The sequence below is a fragment of the Mercenaria mercenaria genome, chromosome 1, assembly GCF_021730395.1.
Source record: "Mercenaria mercenaria strain notata chromosome 1, MADL_Memer_1, whole genome shotgun sequence".
NCBI lineage: Eukaryota > Metazoa > Mollusca > Bivalvia > Venerida > Veneridae > Mercenaria > Mercenaria mercenaria.
Window position 1 is genome coordinate 110,953,030 of NC_069361.1, and position 23,307 is coordinate 110,976,336.

A 23,307-nucleotide genomic window follows, 5' to 3' on the forward strand; every position below is an offset into this window, starting at 1 on the left:
TGCCTCTTCACCAGCACGTTGTCCCAATTTCCTAATTGTATCCGCATATTGCATAAGGCCAGGAGTTGCTGTAGGGAATTTCTCCGAATAGATAGCCACATAGCAATTAAAAGCGGCAAACCATTTTGGCAGGGAGGTAATAGCTTTAAGATTTGGTGATTTCTTCATGACTAGAGTACCCGCAGTTGATTCCACCATTCTAAAAGATTCCTGCATTTCAGAATCACTGTCACCTGCCAGCAGACTAGCAAAATCTACATATTCATTAGCCCAAATTTTGCTCCTAACTTTCTGACTGACATGTAAATTGATAGGTAAGGACGTTGCACCTGCTGATGTGCTTGGCACTCCTTCATCTGATTGTGGTTCCCTTGGATTAATGATCTGTACTTCAGTTGACGGTGCAGGATTGGAATTTGTGACAGGTAAGACCTGCATGGCAGCCAGAGTTTCCACGACACTTTTTGTTACTGCCGGTACTAGCTCCTCTATCATCTTTTGTTTTTCTTCAGCCGACAAACCACTTCTGTGTTCGGCAGGTCTTGCTTGTTTGGCTGCAGATGCAGCAGCAGCCTTTGGTGTCGGGTTGCGCTTTCGTTTTGGTGGCATTATACCTGAAAGGCATCATGGTATTACAAAATGTTGAAGTGTATGAAACAGAATCTCTAGACGGTATTACATTAAAATTCCATTTACCAGGTTTTTAAATTAGGGCAACCTGAAAATTAAGGTACACTTTCCCTTAAATCATTTTGCCTTAGAAGTAAGGTAAAGTTCTTAACCAAAATTGTTGCCCTATCTTAAACATGGCTGTTGTAAACATAGGACAAATTTACCCGAAACTTTGTGGTGTTTCAGGATTATGTCACCTAAGAGACAACTGAAACTTAGTGATAATCAAATTATTGCTTAGAATTGTATTATATAAACATGTTTGAAGTAAAACACCAAAATTGTGCACAACTACCTTAAAATTAAGGTACTTCACATATAACCATAAAGAAGTGTAATTCAAACCTTAGAATTAAGGTATTAACACTACTTCGTATTAAACACAAAATTGTGCATTTACCTTATAATTAAGGTACTTTACTGAAAACAATTGTGTAAAGTTAGGTACTTCATAATAACGGTGTCCCCAAAAATCTTAGACTTAAGGTATCAAATCTACTGTAGGCATTCACATAAAACACAAAATTGTGCATTTTCCGGTACCTTACAATTAAGGTACTTTACCGTAAACCAGACAGTGTCAACCCACAAGTTGTGCAGCTGTCTTATGATTAAGGCACTTTACCCCAAAACAGATTAAGACAACTTTACCATAAACAGTTTCATCAATCCCTTAGAAATAAGGCATCGACATTTACTGAAAAATTCCGCCTTAATTGGTCAAAGTATCTTATATTAAAATGATATGTGCCAACAGTCCATCAACACTGGAAATTTGGACATAAGACTTAAAAGTAACAATTGGCTATAATTACAATAAAATTATTCCAAATTACTAATCACATAACTCAAAAATTTTCATGACGGTGTACAATCACAATTGTGTGACAAATACCCACAATTCCTCCGTACACGCTTAAGAAACTCATTTAAAGTTACATGATATTCTTGTGTGATAATTGTACCGAGTACCGCTGAAACCAGTGATGTTCTGGTTTTGTGTATATTTTTAAAAATTATACACATTTATTTGAAGAAAAATCAGTCTTATGAAAATTAAAATTTAAGTTAACTAACAAACAGGACACTGTTTGTACATGAATTCCTAAAAAAAATTTTCGCATGTCCCCGGCCATATGCATACATATCTGTCATTATCGATTAGGCTGTTATTAAATAGTAATTTACTATTTAAACAAAGATCCTAAATATTGACATTGCACAAATTAAAATTGGCAAAATACAATTTCTGCACAAATGAATGTAATCACTCTGCTTATATATAAAAACTTATAACCAATCGATAAACAAGCGACTTAAATCTTGTCAGTATTTCACACTGCTAGAAAATTCCGTGTTGTCACGAGAGTTTCTTAGTATCAAAGTTTTTTTTCTCATCTTGTGTTGTTGCGGGGGCCTCCGTGGCCGAGTGGTTAAGGTCGCTGACTTCAAATCACTTGCCCCTCATCGATGTGGGTTCGAGCCTCACTCGGGGCGTTGAATTCTTCATGTGAGGATGCCATCCAGCTGGCTTACGGAAGGTCGGTGGTTCTACCCGGGTGCCCGCTCGTGATGAAATAATGCACGGAGGGGCACCTGAGGTCTTCCTCCACCATTAAAGCTGGAAAGTCGCCATATGACCTATCATGTGTCGGTGCGACGTTAAACCCAACAACAACAACAACATCTTGTGTTGCTAGAGACTTCACACTTCTTTCACGATTTCATAAGTTTAATTACTGCCCCACGAATGTTTTTGTAATATTTCGTCATTCCGGTTGTATTGAAATGCACGCCGTCGCGAAATATGTCACTCATTGGATTTTTAACTCCCTTGATTTTCCAATAGGTCACTGAAGTAATATTTCCAAGTTCACGCTTCAACACCTGATTTGCGTGGTGAACAAAGTCCGCATAGGCACTGGCAGGCAGGTACCTGGGAGAAGGCCTGGGAAGCAGCTGTAGCACGATAACCCTTGTGATGTTGTATCTCCCTTTAAACAGATTACATAAGTTCACCAGTCGTAATATGATTAGCTCGACTGTTTCAACGGACATTGAAGAATAGTCTAAGTCATTGCCTCCTGCTTGAACAATTAGGTACTTCGGCCGATAGTGCGCAATGCATCTTTCCCATCGAGAAACATGGTATTTATTACTAATTTTCCCTCCACTTATTCCTTTGAAGTTGATAATTGGTTGTGGTTTTAAGTCAAATGAATTGCAACCATTTCTTTGCAACAGAAACATCTCCAGCCAGTGAATGTGTGATGAGCCCAAAATTAATACTGACATTTTGATTAAGCACTGTATCACTTTCTGTTAACCGTTATATAACCAGTTTATCTTCCAACAGCCCTGGTCCGGACTCGGGCACTTCCATGACTTGATTTTATAGTCATAAATTTACCACTTAAAGGCACTTTTACAAATAAATATTGGCGATCAATTAATTGCGTTCCTCTTCAAACGTTCTTTCGTTGTCGAACACCATACAATTGTAATGTTTGTAGAATTAACGATAGTTAATCAAGAACGCGAAAACTGGTGATACAAATTCGTGTACATCAAAAATTCGTTGATGTTCCTTGTTCACGATACATATACTGTCCCTCATGTGTGGAAATATGAATTTCTCAATTACATTGTATAATCTTTTACAAATTACCGTGTAATCACGCTGATTTCAATTAATTTGTATTGTGTTTATTCTTTTTTCCAATATGGCGGATCCAAATTATGCATAAATTATCTTATCGGACTTACTCAAAAGACTGCAACTTCGCCCACTAATATTTCAACCCAGAGTCTTTCCGACCCAGCTCTTAAGAAGTTTAAAAGAAAGCATCCATAAATACATTTATTTAATAATAAATTGAGCTTTACGGATGTTCTTAATTCGTAGGTAATTCAACATGTCTGTACGACATTTGCGATTTACATTATCTTTAAAGTTCAAGGTTTCGTCAAGAAATGCACCGAGATATCTAATTGTGCTTTCACGTTTGATATCATCACCCGCAATGTTAATCGAATTTGTAAAACATTTGTTCAATTGAGGTCTGCTATCAAACATGATAAATTCAGTTTTTGAAGTGTCATGCGTCTTATTATGGGAAATATTTGCAACAAATGGTTTTGAAATTGTTTGACAAATTGAAAAGTTTTAAACCGAACACGAAGTGTGATGGACTGGTGGACAAAGGACGGACGAACGCAGACCATTTCTTTGCTCATCTCTTCTAAAAAGCCGGGGGACAAGAAACAAAAAATCGACTTATAGTTTGTTTGTTTGCGTTATAATGTCTAAGAGAACTCCTTTTAGATTGTATAAACTATCACTTCACAAATGAGCGGATGTAAAATATTGCCACGTACTTAGTGTGTTGATAGCATTTCTTGTCCTTTAAAATCAAAGGGTACATTCAATGTAATGTTTAACCTGTGTTTAAAGAAATGTCATTTACAAACTTCGCAAAATTCTAGACCGTTGTTTATAATTATATTTGTTACGAAACATTTTGTCGGATGTGTTTGTGATTTTGTTTGACGGATAGCATGGGGAACTCTGTGACAATTAGCTCTCAAAATCCCCATGCGGACGGAAAACTTATAAATGCCCCATGTCTCCTGATTCGACAGGCCCTTAATAGAATTGTGATATGGCTTCTGCAAAATTATTAAGTTATGTTTACGATTCTAACATCTTAATCTGAGCCTATTTTTGAAAATATTTTTTCTTCTTATGGGTTTAACGCCAAACTGACACAGTTAAGGGTCATATGGCAAACGTCCAACTTTTAATGGTTGCAAAGACTACAGGTACATTCCAAACATTATTCTAGGCACGAGTAGGTATCTGGATCTACTGGCCTTCCGAAAGCCATGGTGATAAACATGATTCAATGTCAGCGACATTCACCACTCGGCCAAGGAGGCCCCAACTTTGTTGAAGAATGAGTTCAGGGAGTTAATGTTATGTGTAAAGGATCTTATTTCTTACTCTGTCTGACATTAATGATAAAATATGGTTTGTGTTGAAGAGTGGGGTTTGGCACAAGTGAACCAGTTATAAATCCCCAGTCGTATGTTTTTCCACAGACGTTTCCAAGGCGATGCCCTACTGTTTTTATTCTTTGTGTATGTTTTTGTCCGACTATTACCTCCGTGGATTTATTACAACATCCATTTGTGTTCATCTATGTATGTTCGCAGTCGACTTACACCTTTATACATAAACATGTAGTCATATATTTACGTAATGTGTGGTATGAGTGACTGCATGAACTGAATGTGGTAGTTTGAGCTTAACTTTTCTGACAGTTTAGTAACGCTGTGACACAATCTCTAATCGTGTCAATTGAACTCAGCTATAATACAGTTTCAAAAAGATGTAAATTGATAAATTTTTTTCTGAATTGTGCTAAAAGCTTGTAAATTAGGGAACGATTTTGTAGGCTTGGGACGCCGTTTTAGAGTTTATCACTGCATGAATTATAAAAGATGCTAATAATCATATCTTTGAATTGTATGGTTTCGGAAGCTTTCAATTTTACAGAAGCAAGTTAGTGGGCAGATTCCTAAATCTAAACTAGATTGCCAATTAATATATAAGATGTGGTATTCCGTTTACCGATGCCGATCATTTGTTTCTTAGCAGTTGTTAAATATTACCTATGAAATACAGTGTCCTGGTTTTTGTGTGTAATACCTTTTTGTTTCCATTATTGCCCATTAACGTTTTAAGGTGTAGGGATAAATGATACTCTGCTAATTCTTTTTTCAGACAAAACATTAAAAAAATGGTTTCATTCCCAAACGCAATACTTAAATGTATACCTTTTCTAATTTGTCGACAAATGTTCCAACAAGTATAACTGGCGGTCCATTTTCACCTGGAATACTGCAGAATTCGTGGATTGAATTTAGCCAGAACTCAATAAATTCTGTTAAAGGACAATATAATTCGGTTCAAATTGTGAGGATATAAAGAACTAAGTGATGAAATTATAGAACAAATAAATATAAAAAGAGGGCCAAGATGGTCCTAGATCGCTCACCTGAGTAACACACCGTAACAGTGTAAACATTTTTTACCTAGTGTTTTCATGGAAACAAATGTTCTGACCAATTTTATTAAGATTGGACTAAAAACGTGGTCTATTGAGTGTAAAGAAGCATTTTCTTTGATTTAACCTAGTGACCTTGTTTTTTTACCCAACATATTCCAGATTCAAACTCCAAGGTTTTATTAAAACAAACATTCTGACAAAGTTTCGAAAATATTGGAGCCAAAAAAGTGCATCGTGTGTGTATACAAGTTTTTCCTTTGATTTGACCTAGTGACCTAGTTTTAGACACCATGTGACCCGGATTTGGGAGACAGAGTTCATGATAACAAACATTCTGACCAAGTTTTATGAAGATAGAATAAAAAAATGTGCCCTCTAGAGTGTAAACAAGCTTATTCTTTGATTTGATCTGGTGACCTAGTTTAAAAGACCCCACATGACCCAGATAGAAACTCCTCCCAGATTTCATGCAGACAAACATTCTTCCCAAGTCCCATGCATATAAAATGAAAAATGCAGCCCCTATTGCATGCACAAGATTTTTCTTTGATTTTTAGAGGTGACCTAGTTTTTGACCTCAGATAATCCAGATTCAAACTTTGGCTAAAGATCATCAAGATCATCGTTTTGACCAAGATTCATAATAATAGGGACATAAATGTGGCCTCTGGAGTGTTATAAAGTTTTTCCTTTGATTTGACCGTATGACCTAGTTTTTAACCCTACATGACCCACATTGGAACCTGACTTAGAAGTCATCAAGACAAACATTCTGACCGATTCTCATGAGCTTCTGTGGACTCTAGAATGTTAACAAGATCTTCCTTTGATCTGGCCTACTGACCTAGTTTTTGATCTTACATGACCCAGTTTCGAACTTGACATAGAATTATAAAACAAACATTCTGACCAAGTTTCATAAAGATGGAGTCACTACTGTGGCCTCTAGAGGGTTCACAAGCTTTTCCTTTAATTTGACTGGGTGGCCTAGCTTTTGACCTAGAGGTCAACAAGACAAATATTCGGATTAATTCTCATGAGTTTCAAACTAAAATTGTGGTCTCTAGAGTGTTAACAAGATTTTCATTTGATCTGGCCTACTGACCTACTTTTTAAATCCACATAACCCAGTTTCGAATCTGATCTAGAAACCATCAAGATAAACATTCTGACCAAGTTTCATACAGATTGAGTCACAGCTGTGGCCTCTAGAGAGTTCACAAGCTTTTCCTTCACTTTTACTGGGTAATCTAGCTTTTCACCTCACATGACCCAGTTACAAACTTGACTTAGAAATCATCAAGATAAACATTTTGACCAAGTTTCATAAAGATTGAGTCACAATTGAGGCCTCCAGAGTGTTCACAAGCTTTTCCTTTGATTTTATCGTGTAACCTAGTTTTGACCTCACATAACCCAGATTCAAACTTGACCTAGAAATTATCAAGGCAAACATTCTGACCAAGTTTAATAAAGATTGAGTCACAACTGTGGCCTCTAGAGTATTCACAAGCTTTTCCTTTGATCTGGTCTACTGACCTAGTTTTTGATCCAGTTTCGAACTTGACCTAGAGATCACCAAAGACAAACATTTTGACTAAGTTTCATAAAGATTGGGTCACAACTGTGGCCTCTAGTGTGTTCACCACGACGGACGACGCACGACGGACACCGACGGACGCCAGACAATGACCGGTCACAATAGCTCATCTTGAGCACTTCGTGCTCAGGTGAGCTAAAAATAATCATAATAATTATAAATGAAAATACAACTTTTGTATTTGCATATTATGTAAGCTCTTGTATTCAGTCTGAAAATATTGAATATTGTAAACATACCAGCTACTTTACATTCTTGTTCCCCATGACAATCAAAATGCCATATATCGTCTTGTACTGTATCATCAATATGTTTAGATATATCTAAGACAAGCAGGTAAATTGCACGTTGTGACAAGAAAGCCTGGTGGGTAGCATAAAATATGTTTTGTCCGGCGAAATCCCACAGTGATAAGTCACAAAGCACTTCATCCTTGTTGAACACATCATGTCGTACTTCGTTTATCACTTCCTGGAAACAATATAGTGAAAATATGATACCAATACTCGAAAAAATTAATCTCGCTAATGCTAGCATACATCGAAACCCAAGTTAACGTCCTCTTGTAAACACACAGTCTGTTCAATTTTTGAATCATTTTGCCAGTCATGATAATATACTATTATAATTTCACTTTACAAAAATGAAAGGCGTAGGTATATGGCAATGACCTCCTTCCGTCTGTGCTTGCTTATTCCGTCTTTCATCCGTGCGTCTGTCAACATATTTATACCAAGTCCAAAACTGTTAAAGAGGTTTTGTTGAATCTTCACACAATGACAGATGCAATTGAGAGGAAGTACAATGCATACAAGTCATGATTCTACCACTTTCGTTTTGAATTGTCTCCCTTTATTGTAAGCCGATTACACTTTCGCCCAAGGTATAATGGGCGATATCGGTCAGTTAATTCCCCTGATAAAACAGGTGCGCGTATAGGTGGCGCTACATGCGAATCGGTCCTAGAGTGAAAAGTTTGTATACATTATTTACATCGTTATACAGTCGCTGTGACTTCAAAATATTAGTAGATTTGGAAAGTATCCGACAATGTCATCAAAGTTCAGCTGTTTATCACTTGAGCAAAATTTTGAGTGAAGAGCTTTATTCATATCTATTGATATTCTATGCTTTGAAAAATAACAGACTAGCTGTAAGGACTGTTTTAAAGTGCATTTTCTGTGTGCCAGTTTATACATGGACTGTATGATTGTCATATTTGTTAATTGTGGCAATAAATGTTTTATTTAGCTTTTAAGTATTTTTTCAGTATTAAATGCCCTCATTGGAAAATCCTTTTATCATTTTGCAAGTATTCAGTCTACATTCTTTAAATAAGGAACAGTATAGACAGTATATATTCCTAAAGTTACAATTTAATCGGAAAGATCTGCATACACAGCTTAATGCAATGAGGTCTTGAATAATACAGAAATTATAATAATGATTACTGTAAAACGTTAAAATATATGCCCTTGTGAAAAGATATCCCTTCAAATTTCCATCAGCCCAGTTAATTATTACAGCTGTTTTCTCATATATTTTATGAAAATATCATCCATGAGGCATAAATAATCTCTATTGACAAATTAACATATCTCGTGTTAATTTTAATTTTATGGTGCTGCCTCTTTAATTTTCAGTCAATTCAAATTCACAGCAACTTGCCCACATAAAGTGAAATACAAACTTCCATTAAAATGCATGGTCATTGGTTCAATCTCAAATTTTTGTCGGGCCTAAAGCATCGATTCTTGATATCACACCCCAACAACTAGTTGAAATGTTTTTAATCAACAAAAAAAAAACTGACACGTTTGTTTCCTAACTATAGAAAACGAAGTAGAAATATCACAAGAATGTCAAAATATGAATCTTTACATATTATAAAAACCCCCGGAGGATTTTTACTATACAGACCACAAATTTGTAGAGCTTTGGAAATAATAATAATAATAAAAAACAAAAACAAATGTGAGACCTATTAGACATTATGTCAAATCAGTGTTAAAAGTATTAAGAAACCTTATTATACACATTACCTTAACATCAGACTGTCCAATATGTAACACCAACGTGGGAGCAGGAAGTGTTAAGTCTGCTTCAAGGACATATTCTTTAACCCCCTAGAGATAACAGGACACATGGCATGCACATTTTTATGATAACAATCAGTATGCAGCCAGTGGATAGGAAATTTTATGCAAACTTAATATAACCAGAGAAATCATTGTCTTTGTGAAACAAAGCATCCATACAGAGGTAAATTTAGCAATATTTTCAACTAGCTAAATTAGCTAACCCCGCTTTGCTCACACATTAAATAGAAATGTGACTCGCTTAACAATAAATGCTACGACACTATTTCAGTTATATATTACTGGCCAGCATTTTGAAGTGAGGCTATAAATTTCATGTTAAAAACAGAAGAAACAGCTATCTAAATAGATGATATTGATAAATTACATGATTCTATCTTTTTAAATAATTGAATCACTTTTTTAACACTATGATAAAAGCCGAGAGTACACCGCATGATAGGACCTATTCGCCCGTAGCGACACCTGTTAAATCATTTGGGAAGATAACTCGCCGAATGCTGCTATTCGAAAACTGTTTAAACGTTGCTAAAACCACACACAATGGTATAGGCTATTGAGAGGAAGGGCAGTGTACAAGAATGGTAACTCTGATTTGTCCACGTTTTCAATTATCTTACTTTTCTAATTACTCATAACACTTTGTAAGGATATTTTAAATATATATTGATAAGTTATTTCAACTTGCATTTTCGTCCTAACCGTTTTATAAGCTAGCGCGATTCAAGGATTTGCCGATCCTATTTTGTCGTTTATTTCGCATGACCACCGAAAAAAATCATTTCATTTCTTTAACAGACTCGACTTGTAGTATGTGTCTCCGATTGCATTTATTTTGTCAAATGCTTCCTTATATTCTAGTGATTTTATTTTTTGTTTACCGCCTGTTTTATTGCCATTTCTTAAAAGAGGAATTTCACTAATGTAACAGTGGAACGTAAGTCAACTTACTCATTGTTTGGTTTTGTACCTATTAGCTGTTCTTCCAAAAAAACAAACTTACCCATGTTTATCGGAGGTATAAGTTTAGCATGAATATCAAAAACTACCAGGAGGATTGTCTTATCCGTATCAAAGCGTTATGATAATGCTAGATGTATGGTACGTATGGTACAGAATGCTAGATGAAAAAGCTCTTTTGTTGATTAAGCAACTGTGTATGTACAAAGTAATAACACATTTCTAGGAAACGATGCATACAATACATCCCATTGATCTTTACTGACTTCAAGATATACATTGTCCTGTTTTTACTTATTAGATTCCCTCAACTTTACTCAATTAGAATATATATTATCGATATCATGCGAAGTAAAAATGCACCTAGCGTAATAAATTGTAAATGCATTATTATTTTCATATGTCGGTGACAGAGATGTACTAAATACCTGTAAGTCTTTTCGGACATTATCCTCGATTTTTGCTTTTGCAGTATCCTGGTTTGTCCCGCTTTTGCGCAGTGAATCAACAGATCGACTTGTCGTTCCTAAAACATTTACATTTAGAAACGTTAGTACAAACAAAATTGTTTAAAATTTCCATTACTGGAAATCTAATTTAATTTAATGTATCTTTCAAACCTGAAAACTGATACGTAACTGAAGCTATCCATGGGAAAGTGAAAATCTATAGTAATCTCAGAAGTAATTCAAATGTTATGTTTAAAATATTCCACCGAAATATAAGATACATAGATTTAATCAATGCCACTTAATACAAACATACATTCAGTCGAAACGAAGTGCATATTTCAATGTGCAGTCTATGCAGGTTCTTCAACATGTCACTTTCTTTAACTTTTGTGTAGTATGCATATACTTGACATGAAGGATGGTACATAACTGCATTGCTTTCAATACACAATCATAACTTCCTGCATTACTATGGCATTATCTGTATAATTACTATCAGTTTATAATTTATTCTTCCGATTTATTAGTCAGTTATAAACAATATTAAGCTATAAATACTGACAATGCATGGGGGTTAAATGAATGCTTTCCTATTATAGCCAAAACACTTTGAGAAGTCTTGGCATTATTGCACGATTCATATATCACAATCAGTAAACGAATGCAAGACTTCGAACCTTTAGATAAAGATGATGTTAAAGGCATGTTACTGTTTCAACGACATTAAACTGAAAATAATATTTTGTGTTCCTTTTCATGTCCTTTACCAGTTTAACATGTCACAGAAACACACAAGAATGTATTGTGTTTTACTGAACGCACAAATAGCACTTATATTAAATCTTCTATTATAGTTAGTACCTACAAATTTAATGAAATAAAAAATCATAGGGTGCTGATCTTTTATACATATAAAAATGAAATATTGCTTTGACCATTTCAAGCATGTTGTTTAGGTCTTTTTGAAATTTCTTCATTACTTTCCGTCTAGTTCATCGTCAAAACTGATATGGGCAGATACCATGCTCTGTTTTAAATTAATTTTTACGACGTTATTGGCTACATATTTTTAAGAATGTTTAAAACTTTTCACATTTATATTAGCCTATAAGTAGTACATTGAATATGAAATATGTTCTAAACGTGGCCAAGCATCAACAAAGAAAATTATTTCTTAATTACACTGCGCCGTGTCATTACGTTCTAAATAGTTTATAGATTATGGTTCATCCTTCAATACGTTTGTATAAGAGTAGCAAGTTGTAATTATTCAAGTTAAATAACCTGTTTCAGCAAGATCTTTTGTATCCGGAATTGTACTTGTGATAGACACTATGGAATCACGATGTAAGAAAGGTCTCCATCTTTTGGGTACCTCCCTTTTTACTTCTATTGTTTCAACTGACGTGTTCACATTACTACTTGCCACAGAATTTCCTTTTTTACCAACAGGTATTAAATTGCACAATCGCCTGAATATATTCTTATTACTGCCACCTGAAAAACAAATACACATCTGTTACAGGAATCACAATTAATCTTATATAATTTTAGCACTGATTATGTATATTTAAGTAAGAATTATTGAAAGGTTAGAGCAAAGTAGGCACTTAATATACAATTATACAGCAAAAATATCTCCGTTCATATGTAAATTCGTTCACGAGTAATCATATATGACCAATGCTGTTCATTACCCAATGTGAAATGCCCAAATTTTAGTCAAACGTTATCATGTATAATTCTTTTCGTGTGTGATAGCTGTTGTTTTAATTCATGCCTTCTGACATTTAGTTCGTTCGAATATCTTTACTGTTTTGCATCTGTTTTATTACATACAGAATGTTTTAACTCTATACATGCTATAAATCATTATATAAATGATTCTCAAGGTCTTTATCTTTGAAAATGAAATTGGTTCATAAGAAGACGTTTTTTTTAAAGTTTTTTTTTCTCTGTTTTTAGCCCTGGCGACCCCTAAAAGGAGCCAAGGTAAACCATTTATACACATTTGATACAAGTCTGCACCGATGCTTCTGACCTAGTTTGGTGTAACTCTCACCAGCAGTTTCAGAAGAAAAAATATTTATGCAAAGAATGTTGATGCAGGACGATGTACGCCGGAGTATCCACCGATACTAAAAGCTCACCCTGAACAAAATTCAGGGGAGTTAAAAATGAAGTATTAATCCATGTAAGAAAACAAGATGCCCATGGGCAATATGTCGAGCCCGCCAGCTGACAAAGGGACAAGGAGTTGCACATGACACCCTGTCTCACTGAGGCAAACATTTATGCCAAATAAAAAATGATTGCAAAAAGTTACAATATAAGTTATTTATAGTAACAACAAAGGGAAGTCCACACAAAAATCCTAACGAATAGAGATAGGTCAAAATACACCTCAAAATTGGATGTAACATGCATACTGTACTACCGAAAAGTGGTCTTGACTTTTCCCTACGACCAGTAATAAAAAAGTTACAATATAAGCCATTTATAGTAATAACAAAGGGAAGTAATTCTATGTTCTTGCATATGACACTCAGTCTCATGATGCTGAACAATTGTGGCAAGTTACATCAAAATCCCTCCATACATGAAAAAGAAATGCTCTGGACAAAGTCATTTTTGTATCTGACGTTTGACCTCCCAGTGTGACCTTGACTTAAGACCTAGGGTCCTGTTTCTTGCGCACGACACTCCGTCATATGGTTGTGAACATTTGTGCTAAGTTACATCAAAATCCCTCCATGCATGAAGAAGAAATGCTCCGGACAAAGTCATTATTGAATTTAAACTTTGACCCCAAGTGTGACCTTGACCTTTAAGATAGGAACCTGCGGTTGGTGCATGACACTCCGTCTCATTGAGGTTAACATTCATGCTAAATATAAACGAGATTTCTCTGTGCATGTCAAAGTTATGGTCCGGACAAACAAATCCAGACGGACGCACGGACGCACGCACGCACATACACCGAACAGCCATTTGGACAACTATGTCTTAGCTTCCGCAAGCGGGCTCGACAAAAACTGATATTGATGCTGATTCTAGTAATATTATTCTGGTGCGATAGCACGTTTGAAGAGTGCCAATACGCCAGCAGGTCAGAACGAAAAGTAAGCGCTCAAACACGAAAAATGAAATATTTGTCGGTCTTGCAAGGGTGCAGGCGCGCAAACACAAAATTGTCGTTTTTTGATAAAATATTAGCGTTTCGCCGTCGTTACAATGTCTTGGTGCTCTTCAGACATTTCAATACACAGTACAGAGATGGCAGAATCAGCAACTATTGTAAATACATATGCATTCTTTATTTTGTACTAAATTCCGTTATCGTACGAGTGAGTTGTTTAACTGTTCTGCTTTGCTTATGCATGTTTGTACCATCATACATAAACTGCGACAAGGTTTCGTTTCGATGAGTCTGTGTTATTTGCTATTCCAATTGAAACTGTGTTATTTTTTCATAAATAATTCGGCTTGATATAACGATATATTACATTCCTACTTAAAATTATTTCAAAATTAATGCAGGAAAACATGCTATCATTTTTCGTATTATTTCATACCTTTAGTAACATCTCTATGTTTATCTTGAAATGGTGTATATACGTTAGTTCTTAATGATGTTTTGTTTTCTTTGCCTGTTTTGACCTTTGGTATTTCACCATGTTCCCGCATAGATGCAGCGATCTCTGTTTTCGTATCTGTAAGAAAATAGGAACAATAATACAGAAAATGTCACAGAGTTTATTTATCAAGTGTAGGAATAACATAACTGAAATGTTAACATTTTGCAATAGAAAATTTTTTGATGATAACGAAGAACAAAAATAATGTTGACCTTGCAAATTTAGGCAAATTTAGGAAGTGGATTGATAATTCTAATAAAAGATTAAAGATAAGGTTAGATTTACCGAAGGCATTGAACACCCCAAACACAGCAATTTCAAAATTGAATTCGTCTCTTTTATCATATATTTTTGTTTCTAAATTACCTTCCACAACTGGTAAAGTCCAAAAATTATAAACCTGATGTATTTGCCTTGTTAATTTGTAATTCTTTTTTATAAATATTGAAAAATACAGATTGTTTATCTTTCAAATACCATCTAGGTACCTCGCGGTTCCATTAAAAGCTTCAACAAAGTCAAACTGTGTTACAGTATAACAATAAATCAGTAATGAGCGGGTCGCTGCTAGTCCCCATAGGAATTACATGTCTAGAGTTTTATTGCCAAATTTAATAAATGCTATCTAACAGAAACTTTAGTGCTTTACGAAGCCTTGTATCATAATTACTTATATAATAAATTGATTGAGGTACCTGTCTGAGCATCCATTATTTCGTCTTCGGTTCGTATTATTTCTAATGTTCCGGACTGCGGGGGTTCCGCCATTTCTTCATTTCGTTTACTTTGCTGCTCCAACTTCATATTTGTTTCAACAGCTGTTGTGGTAATACTTGAAGCGGTTGCAGACTTTATTTGCTCCTTTTCATTTGATGTTGTCTGCATAATCTTAGCTAACCGTTGCATAACATTCTTTTTGTTCCCACCTTTCAAAGCCGGAATGTGAAACAGTCAGAAACGAAAACAAGGAGTATATGTCCTCGGATATACAATGCATCCTCTATGGCAGCAGCATCGAGCCAACGGATACAATAACAGTAATAAGTACTATGATGAATACTTACGATCCATAGTTTTTAGACGATATGCTTTTCAGATTTTGATAGATGTAAGCATTCAAGCTCAGACAATATAGAACTATAAATGTTTGCCATTTTGTAAATTATCATATAATATCTGCCGTAAAACTGCCGAAGTTATACAAAGATAAAGACGGGAATATTTTCCTTAATCTATTTCAATACAGGATCTTCTCGGCAATTATTAGATTCGTTCATATCCAACATTTATTGATAAGTTCATAAACCTCATTCAAGGTCCGTCTTTGGCAGTACAGAAAACACCATCTTGAATGGCTTAAGCCTCGTCCTTACTGATATTGTTTAATAACGTATACCATTAAGAAATCATTTAGTACAACATATTCGCAAGATGTTAAAATAACAGACAAAATGTTATTTTGGCGTCGAAAATTGAATCAAGCATTGAAATATTAGGATTTAGGAAGAACATTTGAAGAGGCGGCGGATATAGTAAACGAGGGATTCATTTTGTAACTGAAGTTGTGCTCTTTCCTGAAAATTCAAACAAGCATTACGTTTACTTGAATGAGGATGGGTGCAGAAATGATCTTGCCTTGTCTAGTAGGGATGTGTTTTCATCGCACAGAAGACAAGCTTAATAAAAACGATTATCTTTTTTGTATGAAAGTAAGCATAAATACAAATCAGGGTGAATCGTACCTTCGTGAGTAATAAGTAATTTAGTCATTTATGGCTCACATTACAATTAGATAGTGAAACACGATAATGGTTTCGACCGGCAATACAATAGTCAGCGGTCAAACAATAAAAGCTTAAAAAGATATTAATTTTAACATTATTTTAAACAACTGATGTCAACCTCAGTATTTGGACAAAAACATGTATTTGCAATATCTTAATAAGTTTAAATCAGACTCTAAAACGAGACAATTTTTAGCCGTTTCGAAGTAAGAATTGCATATTTTCAACAATTTTTCAATCTTCAATCTGAACGTTTATCAGGCACAACATTATATCTCGTCATTGCTATGGTTATACTTATATTATGTGCCTTTATTTCTTTGCCTGTCATTTTCCAGATATCGACATTACCATGTAAACTAGTATTACCTGCATATGTGGGACTTGTAAACCAAGTACCATCTTTAAGAGAAATTTTACACCTTCCAACATGCACATCTATACCATCTGTACTTTTGCGTTCCTTTATATCCACATTCTCTTTAAATAATCGCTTTGTCAGTGTTGTTTTACCAACACCATAATGTCCGACGACCATTAAACGGATACAATGTGTTTTTTCTTCACCTTCCTGGAGAGCTCTGTTATACAATTCTATGGATCTTTTATCCATGTTTAAGATTTCTCTCGGGAGCATACCTGCGGAGGATAACAGGGAATTATATTTAATGACAGTTAATTAAAAGTGACTGAAAGTCACTCAATGAAAATGTAAAAAAACAAAGGCAAATATCAAACAGGGAATGCCGCGTACCAAACTCGCAGCCTCCCAAAAACGAAACCTACAGCACGCAGACGTGCACACCACAAACACACACACATACACATACACGTGCACACACACACAAAGCCAACACACGAGGACAAAACGAACAAAGGAACACACACACATACACGCGCACACACACAAAGCCTACAGAAGAGGACAAAACGAACAAACAAAGGAACACAGTGGGGCATCGCCTTTGAACGGTCAGTGGCAAAAACACCACTGGGGAGCTTAAACCGGTTTATGGTGCGCACCCAACCTCACTCTTACCCCCACCATGTTCCAAAGACACGGGACAGTGTAAATAAAAGTAATCCCCTCCAGGTGAATCTCTAACACACGTAATGGAAACAAAAAGGCATGGCATGTAAAAACACAAAAAATGCTCGTGTATAAAAATATAAAAAGCAAACCTTTAGAACCAAAAAACGTATGTACTCAATGCCTTTTCAGAAGACAGAGCAACAAGAGAAACACCCTTAAGGGCCCGACGAAACAGGCCAGAAGACAGATATCAAAACAGTTTAGTCCTGGTAGGATTTAAAAACTGCTTATCATAGAGTCCTCCCCCTCTTCCGTCAGACACAATAAAGGAGGGAAGCGTAGTGTCCAACTGTAAACCGGTTGAACACTAAACATGCGGTATGTCTCAAAACAGTTGGGTCGTAACCTTTTTTAATAAAACGTTTTATAATTTTACCAAATACATTTGGAAAATTACCATGACCCAAGACCTTACGAAGTTTGTAAACCACATCCCCATTAAAAACGGGTTTAGAAAAACTTTCTCGCAGAAGTGTCTTTAAATTACTATTGAATTTTAAAACTAAATCAGAATTACGATAGTAAAATTTAACAAAATATTTAAGCAATTTGTAATAACGGTAGCCTTGCTGAAGAAGTTTACTTGTAATATATAGATTACGTTCATTGAAATGCTTGACATGACTCTGGCAAACCGAATTAATTGAGATATATATACCCCATAAGATGTAGCCTGAGGTACATCCCCATCCAAATGGGGAAAATTTACAATACTAAAGTTAAAATAATCCCTCTTGTCATAAATTTTGGTATGTATAATATTGTCATAAATAGAGAGATGTAAATCTAAAAACGAAGCATCAGTATCCGAATAGTCAGTTTTAATTAACTGATGCTCCCTAGGATAAATAGTACCCACCAATTGACCAAAAAACGGATTATCCATATTAAGAATATCATCCAGTTAGTGTGATGTATTATTAAATGCAGTTATAATATCTGCCTGCGTATCTGGAGAAAGGCTCAACATAAAGTCTCTTTCATAACAATATAAAAACAAATCTGCGACAAGAGGTACACAATTTGTTCCCATGGGAATACTCACTTCTTGTCTAAAAACTTGTAAGTCATGACTTGCTCATGATGGTGTAATTAAACTACTTAAAAGATTCTCGGGCATAGACATTTTCTAATGTTATCTATTTAAACTATCAAATATTTTACTGGAAGTGGATATCAACTATTGTTTTAAAAACACGTGTATATTGACTATTCAGCACTTTTGTGGTTCGTCACTACGCTTCCGTCCTTGTGACAAGTGGTGTACTTTATGACAATAACTGACAGCTGTTTTAAACGTAAAAACGCAAAGGCGACTATGATATAACTTTCTGTTCATACTTGTGATTTATGTTGTTGAATTTCTTATTAACATACGGAAATTGCTGCAAAGGACTTATATTCGGCGATGTTTAAAAACATGACATACAGACTGTTATTAAATAAAACAGAATTGAAATTCCTTTACCTGTTCTTTCACCCTGTGTATCAAAACCAGCTGTATCTCCTTTCTGCATTTTGTTTGCATACTCCTGTTTGAAGATATTAAAGATATTAATGCAAGTGATAGCGAAACTATTTCCACTAGAAGAAAATTTACGTCAAAACATCATTTATGTCAGGACCATTTTAGTTGACACTGTATAATTATGTTGTAAAGTATAAAAGAGAACATATGTACATAAAAACGTGTGTAATTTTGAAAATGTAGAACAAATTGACAAAAATCTGTTAATGTGCACTTCTAAGTTTATCAAATATGTCTGAACTAATTGGAACATAAAGTGAACAGAACTTTTATTTTAAAATACAACTAGCTCTTTTTCAGATTATTCAGAGAGCTCGATTAACAGCGATAATATCACTTTTTTAACTAGTAACGTATATCATATTCTGTTTCAGATGTATTGTGTCTATTGTCTATATCATACATAAACAACGATATGGTAGAAAGTTTCCATGGGATTAGAAGTACTAAACATGCTCATCTGAAAGACTATTTTCAAAAATACCGTTTAAATACAGAAACGACTTAGTGTACATAAAGCTGATAAGATATATATTTTAAAAAGACTTTCAAATCTATGAATAGGTCATGTTTACCGTCACAGATTTAAAGAATGTTTCAATTCCATTACCTTTTTCTGTTTGGTTAAGGGTTTAACACACTGTCACTGCAGAAAATGAATAGATCTTTCTTTCTTACAATTTTGTTGTTTTTCAAAAACGCTACGGAAATTTACATTAATACGCAGAAAGCAAACTGTAATTCATAATGTATGACGCACACTATTGTCAACAGTGAGCGAATACTTTTGACAGTTGTGGGGAAAGAAAATAAGAAACAAACTTTAAAATAACGAGAAGAATGTTTGGAATGCTGATTTACTAGTAATTCATGGAAGCACATGTGTCTTTAATGGTTACAAAATGTAGTTACATCAATTAAATTCTAACAAAGGTAACTTTTTTTTTATAAGAATGACTGACATGATTTTTGTCGAGCCCGATTGCGGTGAGCTCGATATAGCCATTACTGTATGTGCATGAGTCCGTCCGTGCTTTCGTCCGGTTTTGTCCGGATCATTACTTTGACTTGCATGGACCAATCTTGTTTATATATGGCACGAATGTTTGCCTCAATAAAAAAGAGTGTCACGCGTAAACCCCATGTCTCTATCTCAAAGGTCAAGGTCACAGTTGGAGGTCAAAGGTCAAATTGAAGTTTGTCGGGAGCATTTCTTCTTCCTGCATTGTGGGATGTTGATGTATGTTGGTATGAATGTTCACCAGTATGAGACAGAGTTTGCTGCGCAAGAACCAGGTCCCTTGATCTAAGGTCAAGATCACACTTAAAGGTCAAAGGTGTAGGTGGGCTCAACATTCTGCCCGTGGGCATGCAGAATGTATTTCTAGTATCATTTGTAAATTAGCTTGTAATGACTGACCGGTAAGACAGTATATAAGACCAGTGACTTATCTTTGACAGAGGAGTTTTCAAACGGACGTTGAACTGGTGACAGGGCTCTTTGGGGTTGTCGCAAGGCTTGGCTGAGACATGAGATATGTCGCATGTCGAAATTATAGTATTGAAAACAAGATAAAACTATAGTATCATGAGTAACTATGTAGAAATACGATACACTGCTATGATTTGTATATTTTATTTAGACCTTTACAAATATGTATAGGTTATTAATTTATTACGCTCCCTCTATTTATAAAATGATTTATAAATGTAATAAAAGAGATGCATTTAGGAAAACATTCATAAAGCGTTACAGCTACCTTAAAAATTTCAGAATTTATTTATAATTGATATTGATCATATATGGTGAAAGAATGGTACAAACAAGAAAAGATGACATACATATTTCACTTTTTATAGGAACAGTAAAGTCTTCTTATAACAAATAGAATACTCGATAGCTTACCGAACTTTCACTGCAAGAAGAGCCTCCTCTGACGCTCATAAATGAATCGTCATCACGAACCTATATAGTCAATAAAATATTACTTTAATGATGAGGAATTTCTTGTTAATTATATATATAATACTGTTTGATGTGAAGACCGACAGCGAAATTGACGGTAAACATTCAAATATACCTTCCCGTATCGCTATGTTGGACAAAGATACCTAGGGTAAGCTTCACTCGTGTACAAGAACTATATGGCCAGCAGTGGAACGTAATTAATCTATGATTTTACGCTCCGCCATAATGACCCCTATGCTGGAGTTTTTGCCTTCAGAAATTCTAATGTCATAGTTTTACTTTTTTTTTTACATATGAAACAACTGAGAAATATAGATCGCCAGTTTGCTTTATATAGCTTATATACCGTTCAGAAGCGGTGCCCCTATTTGGTCTTTTTATGTTCATACATTTTATTGCTCCTCTTTTTTACTTACCCTTCCCACACCCTTTCCATTTTCACCCCACTTTAATATATTTCATAAAATTAAAATGTATTTGTTGATAGATATTTGAAGCAAGACGTTAACTACATCTTTCCGCGACACTTTCTATTTGTGGCAAAATTACTTCTCGATATATTTAACAGGCGCTAGACCAGAAATAAAATACTACTGTACATCTTATTCACTATCCCAAGGTATACAATGAGAACCATGGTCATGGACGGGAAAATGCAATAACGCCTTCAATCGTATTATTGCACTATTCACACAATTTTATAATACAGTATATTATTAGTTACACTGCTTGTTGGTGACAGGATACGGGATATACGCTGTCGAGGAAATCCATATCAGGCGACAGCGAAGCTCGAGCCTGATATGAATTTTCGAGACAGCGTATATCCCGTATTCTGTCACCAACAAGCAGTGTAACAATTTTATCTTGCCGACTACCTTTTACATCCTCGCTGTACTGATTGACACAATTTTTATATTAATAAAGCTACTTACAGTTACATCGCAGTGCAGACTGGAATCCTGAAATCTTCTCTGGTGTTCATGCTTTGATTAAAGATGATTAACACCAGCCATAAAATGCAAAATGAACTGTATTTTGACAGAATCACAAAACACAGAAGCTCATTTATACAGGTTATGAACTGGTTTTGAAAAACTTTTACGCTCATTCCTTTCTAAAAATCATCAGATTACACGATGTCAGAAATGTCTTAAAACCTCTGCTTTAGTCCCGTTTCCTGTTAATTCCTTTATCTTGCAGGTAGATTAAATGATCCTACAACAAACTGCTGTTTTACAAATGTGTTAATTCCTTTGCTTTTCGATGATTTAATTAAAACAACATTTCAACCTGTCAATCGCGGCCGTGCCTTACAGAGTTACTGTTTTTCTATATAATTTCCACTAACTTCACGAACCTTAATTAGAGAGGAAAAATTGGCGCGGCAGGAAAACACTAATTTTTTTTAACTCGGAAATGATATCTATAGCTTGGGCTTATAATCTGACTTGTTTTAATTACTCTAGCGATGCGGCAGCCATTTTGTTTTTAATCAAAATTCATATCGGTAATGTACTAACAGGATATGGAATATATCCTGACTCCACGTGACGTCTGTTTACCAATAGAAATGCAAGAATCTTGTAGGAGGCGAGATAATTTGCTATACCTGTCCATGATTAACCTGTAACTGACCATTCTGAAAATAAGGGGCACTTTAAGAATGGAAAGTTAGCAGGTAATGGACGTGTATTCTAACAAACTTGTGCGTTGAGAGGTGTGAGTATATAAACTTATGAAATTCAAATGTTTCGAAATAGAAACTGCAACGTTTTACAGATATTGTAGTTGTAATAAAAATGCTGAAGGACATCATATGATTTTGACCAATATCAGTACAATTAAAATCAAAGAATATGTCAAAAGTTATAACATAAAGTAGTAAAGTCCTCTTTGTATACCTGTAAATCGCAATAGAAAAGTATCGCGGAAATACTCCTGGAACGGCATTTTCAGTTGAAAATACCGATAGCTAAAAATAAGCAACATTTCAAAAGATATATTTTTCCTTTATTTTTCAAATGCTGCAGACCTATCTTTATTATGCAGTTTTTGTGTAATTATTTTTTTCACAACAGACATTTATTTTGGCTACCAAGAAACGTGCAAATTCATCTTTCTGCTACTAAGACAAAACAGTCAAATGTCCTAAAGTTTTTCTACACATTACAGTATTACCAGAAAAATTGGCTGCAATGACCTTAATATGACGATACGATTTTCTTGTAATAACAGTACTATTTATTGTAATCAGAAAATATTTTCTCGCACAAAAACGACATATGAAGTTGTTTTAACGAGCAAAGATCTCGTAGCTTTATGATACGGGTTATTTAATTATAATAATGATAGAATTACTTGTAATTATGGAATAAGAACGATATTTATTTGTAATAACGGCAGCATTAATTGTAACACGAAATACTTTCTCATAAAA

At 34.8% G+C, this 23,307-nt stretch overlaps 1 protein-coding gene across 2 annotated transcripts in view; it reads right to left on the minus strand.

The window, feature by feature from the left end:
• The window catches only part of LOC123526545 (probable serine/threonine-protein kinase roco6), a 76,430-nt gene that overhangs the window by 20,397 nt on the left and 32,726 nt on the right, over positions 1-23,307 (minus strand). For both annotated transcript variants that reach the window (XM_045305745.2, XM_045305752.2), the window contains exons 4-12: positions 20,805-20,864; positions 18,839-18,902; positions 16,647-16,916; positions 15,189-15,419; positions 14,431-14,568; positions 12,140-12,352; positions 10,832-10,929; positions 7,584-7,815; positions 5,512-5,618 (exon numbers count right to left, since the gene is read on the minus strand). In XM_045305745.2, coding sequence (XP_045161680.2) covers positions 5,512-5,618; positions 7,584-7,815; positions 10,832-10,929; positions 12,140-12,352; positions 14,431-14,568; positions 15,189-15,419; positions 16,647-16,916; positions 18,839-18,902; positions 20,805-20,864 — 1,413 coding nt within the window. The remainder of the gene's footprint in view (positions 1-5,511; positions 5,619-7,583; positions 7,816-10,831; positions 10,930-12,139; positions 12,353-14,430; positions 14,569-15,188; positions 15,420-16,646; positions 16,917-18,838; positions 18,903-20,804; positions 20,865-23,307) is intronic.